General features: G+C 34.7%; 1 protein-coding gene across 1 annotated transcript in view; it reads right to left on the bottom strand.

Annotated features, from left to right (window-relative positions):
* The window catches only part of RYK (receptor-like tyrosine kinase), a 100,577-nt gene that overhangs the window by 27,617 nt on the left and 56,161 nt on the right, over positions 1 to 16,799 (bottom strand). Inside the window, exons 7-11 of the mRNA XM_023527395.1 lie at positions 16,377 to 16,430; positions 12,622 to 12,766; positions 7,600 to 7,700; positions 4,612 to 4,737; positions 3,262 to 3,348 (exon numbers count right to left, since the gene is read on the bottom strand). Of these exons, the coding sequence (XP_023383163.1) occupies positions 3,262 to 3,348; positions 4,612 to 4,737; positions 7,600 to 7,700; positions 12,622 to 12,766; positions 16,377 to 16,430 (513 nt within the window). The remainder of the gene's footprint in view (positions 1 to 3,261; positions 3,349 to 4,611; positions 4,738 to 7,599; positions 7,701 to 12,621; positions 12,767 to 16,376; positions 16,431 to 16,799) is intronic.

The raw sequence follows: 16,799 nt of genomic DNA, 5'->3' as shown, positions 1-16,799 counted from the left end.
AGGATGGAATCACTCCCTCTCCCACTACTTGCTATTAGCACCCTCTTTCCAGACAGCTTTACTTAGTCAAGACTTTTGTAGGAATGTCAAATGGATGGACAAAAAGCAAAAGACTTAAAACAGCTGGTACTTCTTTGGAAAAGGTGCTTCTTCATACCAATGTTGTCTACAAACTGACTGACATTTGGAATCATTTAGTAAATGAGGGAATGCGCCTTTATCTTTCTTTCTGTACTCTAAATAACTTTTAATGAAATTATAGCCACGCCTATTTAGGGGCTGGTAGGATCATATTAGAATTGAAAACCAGTAAGGTAATGAACCTCACCAACTGAGGTTCACACCCAGTTGGTAAGAGTTCACCTTCCCAACAACTGGTATAGAGATCCAGGTAAAACAAAGGCAATTTCAGAATGTGTCATTTCATGTATAATATTTTTCAAGTTCTTAACTTAGATAAGCATGTTCTATTACACTTGCACTGGATGATGATCTAAGAAAACTGTGAAATAGAGAAAAAAATAATTTTATCTATTTAGTAAGAAAAAAATCATTTTCTGGATTCCTTTCCCAATCTAGTTCTAGGTCTTTTAATTTTAAATACTGAAAGGTCTATCTTGAAACTATATATTTGAAAAGAATACTTTAAAATAATTTGCATTCTAAAAGTTACAAGAAATAACAAAATAATAAAAAAACACACTCTCAAGTTATAAAAATTAGCTATTAAAGAAAATAAGAATACCAATAACCTTAAATTAATTAATTTATTTTATGGAATTCAATTTCACAATAGTCATTGTGTGAAATTCAGATTCCTAATTTCAATCTCTGGAAATTTATATTGAAATATCTATTAAGTGTGCAAAATTATGAATTTTTTTAAGAAGCTAAACTCCAATTTTCTGCTTATGCCTAAAGGTCAAGGTCAATGACCTTTTAAAAACATAATTTTTGAGCCATAACGTATAGTGGAAAGGGCCTGAGTTTTGGGGGTGTGCAATCTGGGATTTGTACCTCTGCCCATTATTTTTGTCTGTGTAACCATGCACAAGTCTCCTGTCCTGTCTCAACTTCCATTAAAAACTAAGCGAGTCCTGAATAATGTGTACCTTAGAGAACTTGATAAGGATCAGTAAAGACAACAAATTCCGCACAAATCAGTTGTGTATTTAGAGCGCCCTCAATAAATGCTACTTGTTACCCTTTTATAACAAAAGGAAAAAAATAAAAATGTTTTCAAGCATTAAAAAATATTTTTTTTGCATTTTAAGTGGCACTTCTAATTGTGTAGCATTTAATAAAGCATACAGATTTGTGAAAAGAATGTTGTTACCTCTACATAGCTTCAATTAAAATAAAAAAAACATTCCAAAAGAATAAATCTCAGAGATAATTATGTGGAGTAATCTAACAATTCAGAGGCAAGGACTGTAGTCAATGCACTTCCTCTCTGTTTCCCAAGCAAACCATTACCACATCTTGGCTAAGGACTCATTGTGCTTTCTCTTGTTTCCGTCTGGCTTACAGTGGTAATGCGTAGAAACAAGCAAGTGACTCCAAATTCAAGTGTATACGGAAAGAGGAATCTTATCTTGTAAAACAGTCCTGGTAGCCACATTGTGTTTTCTTATCACTATTATTTCCTTCTTTCCCCCCTTCCAACCCGAAATCAAGGCAATTCTGTACAGAAATCTCTTTTGTTAATTCAAGATTCATACAGAACAAATTAATAATAGCCTAGTTCTAAATTGTCCATAGAATATTTACAAACTCCAAGAGAAATATTAGAATTAAGGGGAAATGTTTTATTAAAAAAAAAAGAAAGTGCAATGAAAGGTAACGATTATCAAACTTAGGTTCAAATTTACATTTATAAAGAGTAATATGTAGAATAACCTTCAAAACCAGTCAGAAAATATAGTGAGACCTAACTTAACTTAAATATTAACTTTTAAAACTGTTTTGGGGCTATGAGAGGTGGGTGAATAAAATAAATACTAAACGATATAGTAAAACACTTTAGAAAAAAAGGGGTGTGTGTGTGTGTCTGTCTGTAGCACACCTAAACAATCAATTTTCCTAAATTAAAAGAAATTAAATTCTAAAAAATTTGTTACATTAGTACAAACCAACTTTTTAGAAACAATAAACATAAATCCTTCACACTTTCCATGAATTCCTAAGTAAATTTAGAAGCAAGTTCTTATAAATTAACTTTGTAAACGTCATAAAATTGTCACCTCCTACTCACAAAACTGAATTTAATTTTGTCCTCAATTTCTGTATTCAAAATACTAAATGTTTTCCCCAAATTTACATCTTGTCATCCCAACCAATCTCAGATATTAAGCACCCTGTAAATGACCACATTTTCCTTTCTCTTAAAATGAGCATTTAGACTTAACTAAGAACTATTTCAGCTTTTACATAATTGATTACAAATAATTAAAATTCTAATATTTTAAAAGATCTTACTAATTTACCACTTTTAGGGAATAAGCCATATATACATAATATCCTAGTATATTTTGATTAGGAATCTCTAGCTGGAAAATTTATATAAATCAATAAGCAAAAAATTAGGTATCACATTTCTCTAAAAGGTATGTAAATGAAAATAGGTACCCTCTTCATAAAAATATAAACTAGTGCTACCTTTCAGGAAACAATCTGGCAACATCTATCAAAATTTTAAATGTAAACACCACTTGGGGCAGCAATTCCATATATGGCTGTATCTCCAAAGTTATACCAAGAAATACACACACACAGATATTTTCTGCAGCACTATGAATAATAGCAAAAAAAGGAGGAGGGAGTAGAAGAAACATAAACAATGGCTATTCACATAAGGTGCAGTGGGCCTGGGGGTCATTTTTTTCCTTAACAGCCCTCAGTGTTGGAGGAGGTTGCAGAGAGGAGGAAAAATAACATGTTTTTTGGGAGGGAAAAAAAAAAAGAATTTTAATGTATGAAAAACACAATATTAGATACAGCAACAATGAAGTCAAGTGGACAAAATTTAACCTGAAGCCTGCATAATATCTAATCAATGTTTAATGTCTTAATTTCTTGGACTTCTATTTTCTATACCTTAATAAGAAGAATCAAATATCCTTAAAAGCCTCCATATGAGCTAAATTAACATGGACTTATTTAAAGGTCTGGCACACACTCAGAATTTGAGGCAGATTTTGCTGGCATGAGCTACTTAAGCAGGAAAGCATTATGAAAATAGTATGGGAGGAAAAATCTTACCTTTAACTGTTTTTACAAATGCTTGTTTTTCTTTATTTGGATCTTTTTCATCTACTAAAATCCCATGGAAAATACGCCCAAAAGTACCTAAAAGAAAGTTAATGAGATCATAAATAACCTTCATAAAATTGTAAATGCAAAACTTTTTAGCACAATAAACCTTTAAAGAAACATAACAAGAATATATGTAATTCACATTACTCTAGCTCTAGAGTAAAAAGACCCAAATCTTTGTTTTTCAATGTTAGAGGTTCTTTGTAACTATGAAAATATCTTGCTTTTAGAAATTTCTCACAAGTATATGAGAATTCTTTCTGAATTATCCCAAATAAACTAATGATATATCCAAGAGCACTGGAGCTCAGTAATGGGGCATCCACAGAGGCATTTATGAATTTCTAGGCTTAACCTTAGAGCAACGAAAAAGGAGAGAAATGAACTATCCTCATTCATTCAAAAACAGACATAAGCGATCTCTGTTTCTGTTCATTAAAATTGGCCACTGGGGACAGTTCAAGCCCCTCACTTAGCTGTGACTGAGCTACAAGCAAAACCAACTGATAAATTCAGATGATCCACATGCATCCAAAACTTTCCGCACTGAATTATGGAAGGGAGAAAAAGTACATCTCTATTTAACAACTTCAAGAGCTCAATGAAATATTTTATTATTAATTTCTGTCTTCATCTTTCAGCATCTCCCCAGTCAATACCCTAAAACTCAAAAAAGAAAACAAGGACCAGCAAGTGGGGAGAGAAAAGGCACTAATACCTATCAAACACCTATTATGTGCTAGTTCATTTAATGTGTATAATTTCATCTAACTTCATTACTAGTTTAAGAGTAAACAATGTAGTCCAAATTTACATAAGAGGGAATGGAACATAAAGACATTAAGTGACTTCTCCAGAGTCATACAGATAATAAACCATGGGACTGAGACTGAGACTGGAACTCTGATGTAACTCCAAAGCCCATGTACACTCCTTCTGCTAGAACCCCTATGCTATCTGTCACAGAGAAAATTACTTAAGAATTTCCTTAAGAGGCCTGCTAGGTAGCAAGCATCTTTAAAGAAGAACTAAACAGAAAATATACTTTAAACAAATGCCAACACATATGCTTTAATATACTCGAAAATCAAGAATTGCACCAAAGCTGTATTAAGACAAATTAAAGGTATAAAGACAGGGCAAATGAAAATCAGTTTTATAAAGGAAATAAACTGTGTACTGCTTTCTATCCTGAGACACAAAATGAGGATAAAATTCTCAAAATTTGAAACAAAAAATTTTTACAGTGCTAACATTAAATCTTCCTTGGAGACCTGATTCTGAGATAACAAATACCTTCTTGGAGTACATCTTTTAGGGTTATCCTCTCCCTGGATATTGCTATATCCTTCACCTTGGCTTTGGCCTCCAAAAGAGTTACACTTCTCAGGTCGTTCTTCTCTATCCGCAAGGTAGGATAACCTGAGGAGCCAACAAAGCCAAAACAAGAAATATAAATACCCTTATTATGGCACTGGGGTCAACTAGTTCAGTTAGAACATCAGGACTCAAGTCACGGGAATGAATGAATGTAAGAATCATAAAAGGAAAAAAGCACACATGAACAGGGAGAAATCTCTTATGAAGGTCATACTAAATTTTAAAGAAAGACTTTTCCTACCCCAAAATCTTAAAATGCAGAATTAAAATAAGAAACACTAAAATAGTATCACATTACCACCACTTCAATTGAAACAAATGAAACAAGCTTTGATTCATAGAATTCATTTAATCTCTTTTCTGGACTGTTTTTCTCTCAAAATGAAGAGAGACTTATAAAAATATGTAACAAGATATATAATCAATTTAATCATTCTGATATTCATACAGCCTAGTCATTACATTGTGAAATTCATGTTTTTCAGTTCCCTTAACTTCCATTCATTTTTAATACAATGACAGCAAAAACAAAATTTCTAGCTACAAATTAAAATTTTTATTCCAAGAAAAAAAAAGGATAAATAGAAAATCCTGTTTAGCAAATGGAAATTGGAATGGTATCTCTAATGATTTATTTTCTTTGGTAGATATTGGAAAGAAAAATCCCTGTAGAATTAGTAGACCCAGACAATGATCATCAAATGCCTGCTAGAAGAACTACATGAAAGGCTTTGGGGATCTTTACAACAGATGAGTCTGGCTGACAACACCTGATTCTACTGATCAGCAGTTTGACCATGATATTTCTAGTGGTATGAGTATATGTATTTGTGTATGTTTATTCCTCCTGGAGTCCTCTGATCTTGGCTCTGTGGTCTGGAGTGTTCTGTTATTTTGGAAAATTCTTAGTCATTATGTCTTCAATATTTTTCTGCTCATTTCTCTTTTATTTATAAACAAATGTATTTCAATTGAGGTTTTAAAAAGTGTTTTTATTATATATAATAAATAAATTATTACCTATTTAAGGTAATGTCCACAAAAACAAGAAAATTTCTTATGATGGTAACTAAAAGTGTTTTCATAAATAAATGTATTTCCACTTTTTAAAAAAAGTATTTTGCTTTTAGCATATATAATAACTGAATTATCTACCTCTTTAAGGTTGTAGCCACAATTACAAATTGACTCTAATAAGCAAAGCTTGACATCTAAAGATTAAAAGCAATGATGTGTTTATGCTGAATAGTCTCTGGACTACTTACATATCTATCATATTTTCTGAAGAGCATATATTTCTTTCTTTTGTTGGTGGTGATGGTAACTACTGTTAGGATTTCTTTTAATTTCTTTTAATCTACTTTTAGGATTTCTTTTAATTTCTTTTAAATTCCCCTTTCCTTTTTCTTGCCACTGTCTTATTAAAGAAACCAGGTTAATCATCCTGGAGAATATCTGGCATCTGCTTCTTCGAGTATCATTTAATTTGTTCTTCTATCCCTATATTTTCTATAAACTGTAAATCAATTCTATAGCCTTCATTCGATCCAGGTTAACTCTTAGAGGAGGATGGGGAAACAACACTCCATGAGTGGGTACATCACATCTAGGAATGCGAAATAATTAGCCGTCCTAATTCTTGAGATGCTAAGTTTCATTAGTGGATCCAGGCGGTGAAAAGTCTGGTCCCTCAAATGGTAAAGTTCTCATTTCCCTTTGTTTGCAGGGTTTTAAATAATGATAATCTTTTCCTGAACCAAATATTTTATTAGGGGTTGCAAACAGATTTTCTAATTTGATCTTTCCTTCTTTATTTATTAGCTGGTGTTCTTCTGCACAGAAACATTTTGCCTCATCAACCAGCACTATCTGGTTACTCTGAAATGTAGTCCACGTAGCCACTTGTCAGAGTAAGGTATTACTGGTGCCCCAGTCACTTCTCATAATAATCAAATTTTTTTAAAGTATCATTACAAACTCATGGACTTTTACACATTTTATGTTACAATCCGCTGCAGTCATTAATTATTCTCTTAGATGCTCCAATGGTCTCACGTTGGGAGCTCACCAAGCCTTTAATAGGTTCCCTGGTTTCCGACTCAGCCACATGTCCCAGGTTTATCTCTACTTTCCCGACCCAGTCCTAGAATTATCCATTTCTCCAAAGAATCCTGGTTCTTTGTAATGGGAAACAGTATTGAAAGACCGCAACACAGCATTGGATGAAGAACGGATATTCTTGATATTAGTTTACTAAAGAACCCAAGGATGATAATAGTTAATTGCCTATAGGAACCTAATTAATCAATGGCATCACTGAGTGGAGCCCTGACTTGTGACCCACTATCTATCCTGCTGATTATGTTGTTTCTTATTTGTAAGATGAATGATTCCTCATTATGTATAAATTGTACTCTAAGAATGATTATTTTCCCCTAAACAGCAACGTGTTAAAGTATAAAACCTTGTTCAAAAAAAGGAAATCAGTTCATCCCATGCTCTCAATTCTGATGGCAGCTAGTGTCCTATCATGATTAGAAAACAATGTAAAGTTCTTACCCTATCCCGTAAGACCATCAAACAATTCATTAAAATCCAAGTCTGTCATCATGCAGTTCAATAGTTTATTCTAACTACCTGAAAACTTTCCTTCTGAATTTATACAGAAGAGATTCCATAGCCCTTTTAATATAATTAGTCTATGGAAATCTCTACAAAATTAAATCTAGCAATTAAACTTAAAATTGATTTTTAATACCTTAATTTTAGAATGTTTTATTAAATGCTCTAGAAAGCAAAAGTTGAATATCAAGCCTAATTCTGTACTCATTAGACATTATGTACATAGTATGGTACACATAGACCACTTTAGTAAACCATTTTTAGAATTAAATTAACTCTTACTGGTAATAGGAGTTGCGTTGTTGGGTGTGTCAGCTCGCAGATACTGAGTCGTCTGGGTAGATGGCTGAGACAGCCCTTGGGAACTACTGCTGGCACTGATGCTGCAAACAATTATTAAAAGAGAAATATCTGGCAAGTTAGCTTAGATGAGAAATTTCCTCCTTCCGTACATACAAAAATACATGTAGACATTATAACCAGTTTAAAGTCCCAATGGAGATCACAATACATGGATCGCCATCACAAATGTTCCATATGGAAATTTTTAATCTATCTCATAAAGTAAAGCTATTTTTTTTTCCTTTCTATCTCTATAATCATCAAGTAGGTTCATTTCATCAGTCATTCAGGAATGCAGGAACTAGTCCTCAGATACCACAGATAGTAGCAGTTCTGAACCTCACACAACTATAAAGAACTATGAAGTCTCTCTTAGGAAAAAGGCCCATACCAATCAATTGGATTGCTTTTAAGAAAAGGAATAGAAAGACAAGTCTCTTTTATTGATAGTCCAAAATCAAATGGCATACAGATGAGGGAATAACTAAGCATTTACAAATTATTATTACTAATTATTTTTATTGTTACTAATATTAATGCATCCCCAATCCTTAGAGAATGACAAGGAACAACAGGGACCCTGTTTCTGGAGTTCTGAGTACTATTCAAAGATTGCACTGGAAATCAGAGTTTTTAAAAGTCCAGAATTCAAAACTGGGGAAGGAAAAGAAACGTTACCCTTCCTAAAGGGGTAAAATAGAAAACTTCAATTTACTTACCTATAACATAGGATTAAGAAAAACCTGCCTCTCAGGATTTTTGTGAGGCTCAAGTTGTATAATAACATATGTGAAAGTACTACTTAAACACCCTGCGATCAATAAACACTGATGGTAGAATACACAGACCCCAAATTATTTACTATTGTGTTTCTCTCCAATATATGAACAGTAGGTGGCACTCTTGTACCACCTCAAAATTCTTGAAAAGATCGTGGACATACAAAAAGATGTTATGAGTACGTCCAAGTTAATTTTTCGCTTGTTCAACAGGTATTTAGTGGGTTCCTACAATGAGCAAAGCACTGTTAAGTGGTCAGGACAAACCTTTTAAACCCCAGACATACTGCTAAGAGAGAAGGGAGCAGTCAGGGATCCACCCTGACAACTATTAAAACCACTATCTACACAGCTACGTCACATGAGGTAGAAAATGAAAGTGTATTTGCTAGCACTTAACAGTTTAAAACCAGTCTAAATAAATTATCTCATTTGATTTTCATAAGCAATTAAGAATAGTTACGGAAATATTAACTCTGTTTCAGAGTTGAAGTTAGAAGTTAGGGCAAAGATGACCCCATTTTCTTTCAGAGAACTTATTACAATTTGTATTTCTTTGTTTTTCTCTGTAACTCATTCATTCATTCATTCATTCATTCATTCAACAAATATTTATTAAGTGTGTACTACATGCCAGATACTGTGCTGGGTGCTGGGGATACAGTAGTGAACATAACAGACAAAGACCTCTACTCTCACGAAACCTACATTCCAGCAGGGACAATGAAAGCAGTCCTTCCTCCCTAGCACTTAAGCCAGTGCCTGGACAGTGGACACCAGTGGGCCAAACTGAGCCTCAGTGAAAGCTCAAGAAACAATTATTGAATCAATCAACAAACAGAAAACTATACTTCCTCGGGGGGGAAAAAAAAAGATAAAAACCAGACAATGGTTGCTTCTGACATGATCTGGTGATATATATTGAAAGAGACAAAGAATCATTGGTATAACAAAATGGTTTTTTGCTTCCCTCTAGTCATTCCTCACTCAACAAATTCTTCATTCAACATTCATTTAACTGATACCTGTTAGGCACTGGATATAAAAACAATTACAGAGAAATAAAGGGGACTTTGTCACCAGTAAGGGTGAGGGTGGTGGGGTAATGGAAATAAAGTAAAATGAAGATATTGCCAAATAACAAGTTCAAGTATCCCATAAAAGAGGAATGAACTATTCTGCAGTCATAAACTACCAGGGAAAGACTACAGTGTAGAGAGGGGGCAGATCAATTCCTCTGTGGAAGGACTTTAGAGTGAATAGGGAAAGAAGCTCTGCCTCTCCAGAACAGACTCACCTGGCATAACAGAGAGATTGAAAAGATAACCTTATGGTGTCAGGAGAGGGACAGCCACATACATGGCATCCAATTGCTCCTAGCAGGAGCACATCTCAGGCAGTTTTATCCTCTGCCTCTTAAAAAGCTCTGTGTATAACAGGACTCTAGCTCCTGAATACCTGGAATGGAAGAATTCTCTCCCATCCCTGTCCAAGGAATTTCATGGAGCCATAGATTCCATTAAACCTCACAGGGCTGTTGTGAGAATTAAGGGGATTAATGGATATAAAATATGTGGAATAGTGCCTGGCATACAGCAAGTGCTTTATATAATTATAATACTCAGTCATTAAAATACAGCTATTACAATAATGAGTCTCTCCTGCTACTCTACCCTGTTTCCAGTAGGGCAATCCTAGAAAAGTTATTCTCTTTAAGCCTGTTTCTTCATCCTTAAAACAAGTACAGTATCATACCCATAGGTGGCTGTATCAAATAAAATAATACGGCTTAGTAAACAATAAACAATAAAATAAACAATAAAAAGTACCAGTAAACAATAAACACTCAACAAAATGGTAGCCATAGTTATCTCAGTGGTCTCTATGCAGAGAGAAGTAACAAGTGTCTCTGAGATGGTATCAGATTACTGGATGGGAATTTTCTAGTCACCACTGTCAGCTTGCCTGACACATAATAACTACTGGCTAACAGAAAAGGAACGAGCTAAAGAAGAAATTAGTCCATCACTATTAGCACACTGCACCTCTCTGAAAACAAAAATCAAAATAATGGCACTTACTATATGCAGGACTGTGTTCTGAGAGCTTATGGTATATTTCGTTAAAACTTCACAACATCCCTAAGTATGTGTCATTATGATTTCTGCTTCATAGATGAGAAAAACTAAGACAAAAAGAGGCTGCATAACTTACCTTAGGCCATAAAGCTTATAAGTGGAGCAGCCAGAATCCAGAGACGCTCTGGCTCCAGAGCCAAGCTCTTAATCACTATGCTATGCTCTGAAAACAAGTGATAGTGTAAGCTACTTTTTTCAGGCAATGTCTGGAAACCCTCACCTGAAAACTAGAGAGAACTAGAACCAATTCATGGGTGGTAGAAGATTATTTCAGCAGACAGAGGTGTATACCCCATAGAATCAAAAAGTTCTTGCAAAACTTTGGCCTATGTGGGTTCACAGCCCCAGGATACATGCAAGCATGCTAGGGAAATGTGGGTGTCAAAACTGACTTCCAAATGTCACGCTCTTCAATGACTCTTATCTTCTCTGAGTCCTATCAAAATGTTCCTGTTACCTCATTTCTCCCTCGGTGTTTCTAAATACCACTTCTTCCTCTACAAAACCTAACTCTGACTTCGACACAAAACATATTTTGAAAAACATCACCCATGCATTTCTCTTTTCATTCTTATCATTCTCTTTTTTTCTCTACTCAGGTAAAGAAGTAAAACAGTGGGAACAAGTTCTTAGGGACGGCTCCCTGTCCCCTTGGGTTTGTATGCCATAAATATGCTTACCCACTGTACATATGACACTGTGTTAGGACTGGGGATTCAACAATGAGTAAGACACACTGCTCCCAAATAGGAAAAAGCTTACATTCTAGTAGGAGAGATAAGTACACACAAAAAAAGTGATTTTAGAAGGAAAAGGTATAATTATTGCTACCAAAACAGAGACAGAGAGGGAGGGAGAAACAAAGAGAAGAAAGAGAAACGAATAGTTGGGAGGCTTAGGAAAGACTTAATGAAACAGATAGTAATGAAGTTGAAATCTGAAGGAAGAACAGGGTTTAGACTGACGAAAAATGCAGGAGCCCTGTGGGTAGAAGGAAAGCATGAACAAAAGTCCTGAAGGGGAAAGTGTGGAGCAAAAGTGAGGAACAAGTAATCATTTGACTGGAGGACATGGTAAGAAAGAGAGAAAGGTCCAAAGAATATGGGTGATACGTCGCCCGTAAAGGAGGGCTTTGAAAGCCAAGTCACAAAGCTGGGAATGTCTTCAGTCAGCAACTGAGAATCACTGAGGAGGGAAATGAGAATTGGGTATTTGGGAAAATAAACCTACCATTCCATCTTTACCTCTTGCCTATCCTTGCTATAATATCTCCCTTGTCATCTCTGACTCTCACCCAGGCTGGGACAAGCACCTTTTGTATTTCCACACTATAGTACATATATCATGATCATCAACTTTACAAACTTTTATAATTATGGGTTAATGTCAAAGATTAAATATTTGAAGCCATGTGGTATATCATTAATTTTTTTATTCCCAGCACTTAGCATAATATCTAACCCAGTGTACCTCAAAGACTACACATTAGAATCATTCAAGAAGCTTCAAGAAAAATAATGATGCCAAAACATCACTGCAGACCAATTATGAGAATCTCTGGAAAGTTGGACCCAAGTTCTGACATGTTTTAAAAGCTTACCAATGACTCTAATGTGCAACCAGGAGAACCAATGAATTAAATCTCAGCAGGTTCTCAATAAATGCTTATTGGATGGATGGACAAACGGATAATAATGAAGGGATGAAGTAGGAGGAAGAAACAGGGCTATTTTTAAAAGGTACTAGGAGTCTGGAATAGAGTCATGTCAAAGGGGATGGGATAAAGGTCTGATCTCCACTTCTTCCCCACTAACTAATGAAGTATAATTTCTGACTTCACAAATTTTAAAAAATTAAATTAACTTAAAAAAAAAAGAAAGAAACACAATGACAGTAACCACAAAGACAGTAACTTCCCATGTGACTAGAGCTTAATCATCCTCCCTCTTTCCCCTGTGCACCCGTGTGCATGGGTGTCTGTGGGCTCCCATGAAAGTAAATTAACCGCTTTAATTTTTTTTCCTTTTCCAAGATATGTACAGTACCTGTCATCCAGTTCAATCCTTTTCATACTATGAAGGTGCAAAACAGCTAATATTATTGCTACAAGAAATATTACTGCACAGCAAACCCCTACGCTGATATAAAACACACGCGTAGAAGTGGTTGGAGCTGCATGTACAGGATCATCTGAAATAAAAATGAAAAGCAATTAAGCTTTTTAAAAAATATATCATCAATTGCTTTGTGACCTAGTATACACAATGAATAACCTGTTCTTTGTAAAAAAGATTTTATGTGTCCATTCCTTGATAAGATCAGTTACTAATAGTGTGCTGATGTTAAGTTCACACAAATTTTTAATGTTTTGTTGTAGTTTTAAAAAAGGGTTTTAAATAGAACTTTTGGTTAACCAGTATAAAAGTCCCAAGTGGTATACATATAATAAACCACCTATAGCAGCGTTGTCCAACATAACTGATGAAAATGTTGTATAGTGTGCTAATAGAGTAGCCACTGGCCACGTGTGGCTTTTAAGTGCTTAAAATGTAGCTAGTAACAACTGAGGAACTAAAGTTTTAATTTTATTTCATTTTAAATAATTTATAGTTAAATGACCACATGTAGCTAGTAGTTACCATACTGGACAGCACAGACCTTTAAATCTTTCATACTTCCTCATCAGTGATGCCTGGAGCAGAGAGATCAGACTCCTTTGCTGTCAACCACCACTGACTCACAGGAGAACAAATTATACAACACAGCAACTCGCAAGATTAAAAAAAGACAGCAAATGTTTAATCTTTTTCTCTTTTGAGGGTAAAAAAAATTATTTTGCTTATCTGTTTCTAAAGATAAATGCAGAAAAACAAGATATTTATTCATGAAATAAAATAATATTCACCTTTATATTATTCAAAAAAAGAGAGAAAGCAAGCAAGCTTTAGCAATAGGGGAAATAACTCAAAGAGGTAATCACACATACAGAGAGGCAAACTGAGAAAGAGACACACAAAGGTCCAGAAAACGACTGAGCAGAGTGGAAGACAGAGAAATAGAAGCAAAATTGGAGATTCAAGTAGTTCAATAAGGAGTACTCACATCATAATCCAACTGAATTAAACCTAAGGAATTTGGGTTTTATCCTCAATGAGAAGGGAAATCACTGCAAGGTTTCAAGTAAAGGAATGACACACACTCTCATACTTGGGGGAAAAAATGACTACATGCCATGTAAAGAATGCTGTGGAAAGGAATGAAGGCAGGAGTAGGGAACAAGTGAGAAAGTAACTAGAGTCGTCCAAGAAAGACACAGCAGTGGCGTGAGCAAGAGTGTTATAGTGAAGATGAGAAGTTAATGGGTTGGGAAGCAGAGTCAACAGAACTTGATAATGGAGTATACTGAGGTACAAAGACAAAGAGGAATCAAAGCTTTGGCTTAAAGAATTAGGTGAAGAATGGTACCTTTACAAAGATAAAAAAAAACTGGCTGGGGGAAGAGAAACAAGAGTTTTGTTTTGTCTAAGAGTACCTAGTACATAACTACATGGAGATGTCAAGTTGACAGAAATACAAGTTTGGAGTTCTGTGGATAAGTTAGGACAAAAGATGAAAGTTATAGCTTTCAAAAACTTGGAAATAAGATTGCTTTCTAAAACTTAAATTTTGAATCAACAAATGGCAAATCAGAACAGATAATGCAAAGAGACAGAATGGCTTCTAGGGCACTGACTGGGACTTGAATGAAGGCACTACTTTCCTCGAGAATGCCATGGGCTGTTTAATTTTGGGAGGAGCAAGGAAAAAAGTCTCAAAGGGCTGACATTGGCAGTACCGTCCAAACACACTCCAGGGCAGAGAATAGGACACTGCTTTGCTGGACAGGTCCCCCAAATGCACCCTGCTCGATCACCTCCATATTCCAGACTTATGTATATACTGTTCCCATTCCTTCATTTTGACATTTTACCTGCCAACACATGGCAACCCTTCGGGTCTCGGATGAGATGTTACTTCCTCAGGAAGTGTCCCTTACTCCTTCAGAGGAGATTACATGCTCCTCTTCAGGGTTCCCAAAGCACCTTGCCTTCCCACAGCTTGCCACACTACATTGTTATCACTGCTTATTGCTTTGTCCATCTCCTCTATTACATTACAAGCCTTTGATTGCAGGGTCTGTTCTGCTCAGAGTCTAATCCTCTGTTTCAATCATAGCACCCGGCACATCACAGACTCTCAATAAATGTTAGATGGATGGGTAGATAGAAAGGGAAGGAAGGACAGAAGGAAGTAGTAAGGAAGAGACAGACACCAAGAATATGCAATACTCTACTCTCTTTGTGAGAAATAACATCCTATTAGCATAGAAATGGGTAAAATCACCAGAATTTTAAAAGTAAACTGGGGAGATGGGTTAGCAATATTTTTTAAATAGCTTTTCTTTCTTCTTAAAGATAAAGCCAAATAAAATGTTCTAAAAAAAAGTAGACAGTATCTCATATTATTTTACTTTCAAAAAAGGTCTACTTTGGTACATCTATGAGGTGTTGAAAAAGATAAAATAAAAGTACATACTACCATCCATGAACTATTTTTGTCAAGAGCTGGTCCTAAATCTACTCAAGTATGAAATCTAACTACCAGTTTATAGAAGAGAGAAAAACATGTCAAATGACACCACAAAGATGCAGATGTGGGAAATTCTATGGAACAAATGACTCAATTTCTTTAACAAATAAGTGCTATTAGCAGGGGTCGGGGGGAGGGGGGGTTAGGGGTGGTTTCTGATTAATATAAAATACATGCCAATCGAATATAATGTGTGTAGACCTCATTTGGATTCTGATATAGGAAAAAATTTTAAAAGATGTTTTTGAGGCAATCAAGTTAATCTGAACATGGATTATTAGAAGATATTAAGTAATTGTTGTTAATTTTGTTATATGTAATAAATCAAATACAAGTGAATAGGTGTTGAGTGATTGTAGTTATTTTTCGAATGGTCTTTTTTAAAAGAGATCCACATTGAAATATTTATGGGTGAAATTATAGGATGCCTGGCATATACTTTAAAATACTATAACCCTTCCCACCCATCTACCCATCCAGAAAAGGAAGAGAAGATCAATAGAATAGCACTGGCAAAATGCTGTTATTTAAGTAGGGTGATGGTCACATGGGGGTTCATTAGCTCATTCTCTCAACTTTTGCATACTTGAAATCTCCCCACAAAATTTTCAATTTATTTCCACAGAGAGAATCTAGTAGCATTTTAAGATACTGCTATTCAAACTTGCAGGAAAAGTGAGACTCAATGATGTGTCCATGTCAGAAAAAGACAAAAGAAAAGAAGTCTAAGTTACCATCTAAACATAGCCATTACCATAAAAATAAAAATTCTACTTTGAGATTCTGCTCTGTAGGTTTAAATAACATGGTATCTTTTTAAGCTTATATTCTAACCTGGATAAAATTGGTTGAGGATTAGGACCAGATAATAAATCAGATTTTCTAAACTTCTGCTAAATAGATGAAGACCTTACACATATTTTGTGCTCGTACTTTATGACCATTTGAAATGATATGACTTCTTGCTTATAAAAGTTTTTTAGGTCAGTTGTTATAAAATATGTCTGAATATTACTTCACAAAATGTTTAATATTCTAATAGTTTCATCCAATTATATATCAATCTATCAAATATCAGTGAATTAAACAGCATGACATCATTTATCTTTTGACAAAACTGGAAACAATTTTCATCCCTAATGATGGAGAAGGATAATAAAGTAACACTTACAAATAGTTCTGCTAGTGTTTTTGTCCAAGGCTGAAGTTTTTACTTCTTCAAGTTCTGAATTAAAAAGGAGATAAAAGATGCTTTAGAAACTCTTTTCCATGAAAATCCTTAAATATTATAAAGTACGTTTTCTGAATTTCTCTAAGATAGTTTTATATTCTATCAGAACACTGCCTGAACTAAGTAACAAGGTATTTGTTGCAAGATAATAAATGATAGACTACTATTCTGATAATCACTATAATCATCAATCAATAGTCTATGCCAGCATTAACCAAAGGGTGTTCCTTATAGATGATCAATGAAAAAGGGTTTCTGTGGTCAAGAAGTTTGGGGACAGCCACATATTATGACCTCTGTGGAGGTTCACAGTGCCCATTAGCAGAGAGTGTAAAGGCTCTGAGGAGTTCTAGAGTAATGACT

This window comes from Pteropus vampyrus, unplaced genomic scaffold, assembly GCF_000151845.1.
Source record: "Pteropus vampyrus isolate Shadow unplaced genomic scaffold, Pvam_2.0 Scaffold1, whole genome shotgun sequence".
Taxonomy (NCBI): domain Eukaryota; kingdom Metazoa; phylum Chordata; class Mammalia; order Chiroptera; family Pteropodidae; genus Pteropus; species Pteropus vampyrus.
Note: the sequence above shows the minus strand (reverse complement) of the source record. Positions and strands in the feature narration are given on the sequence as shown.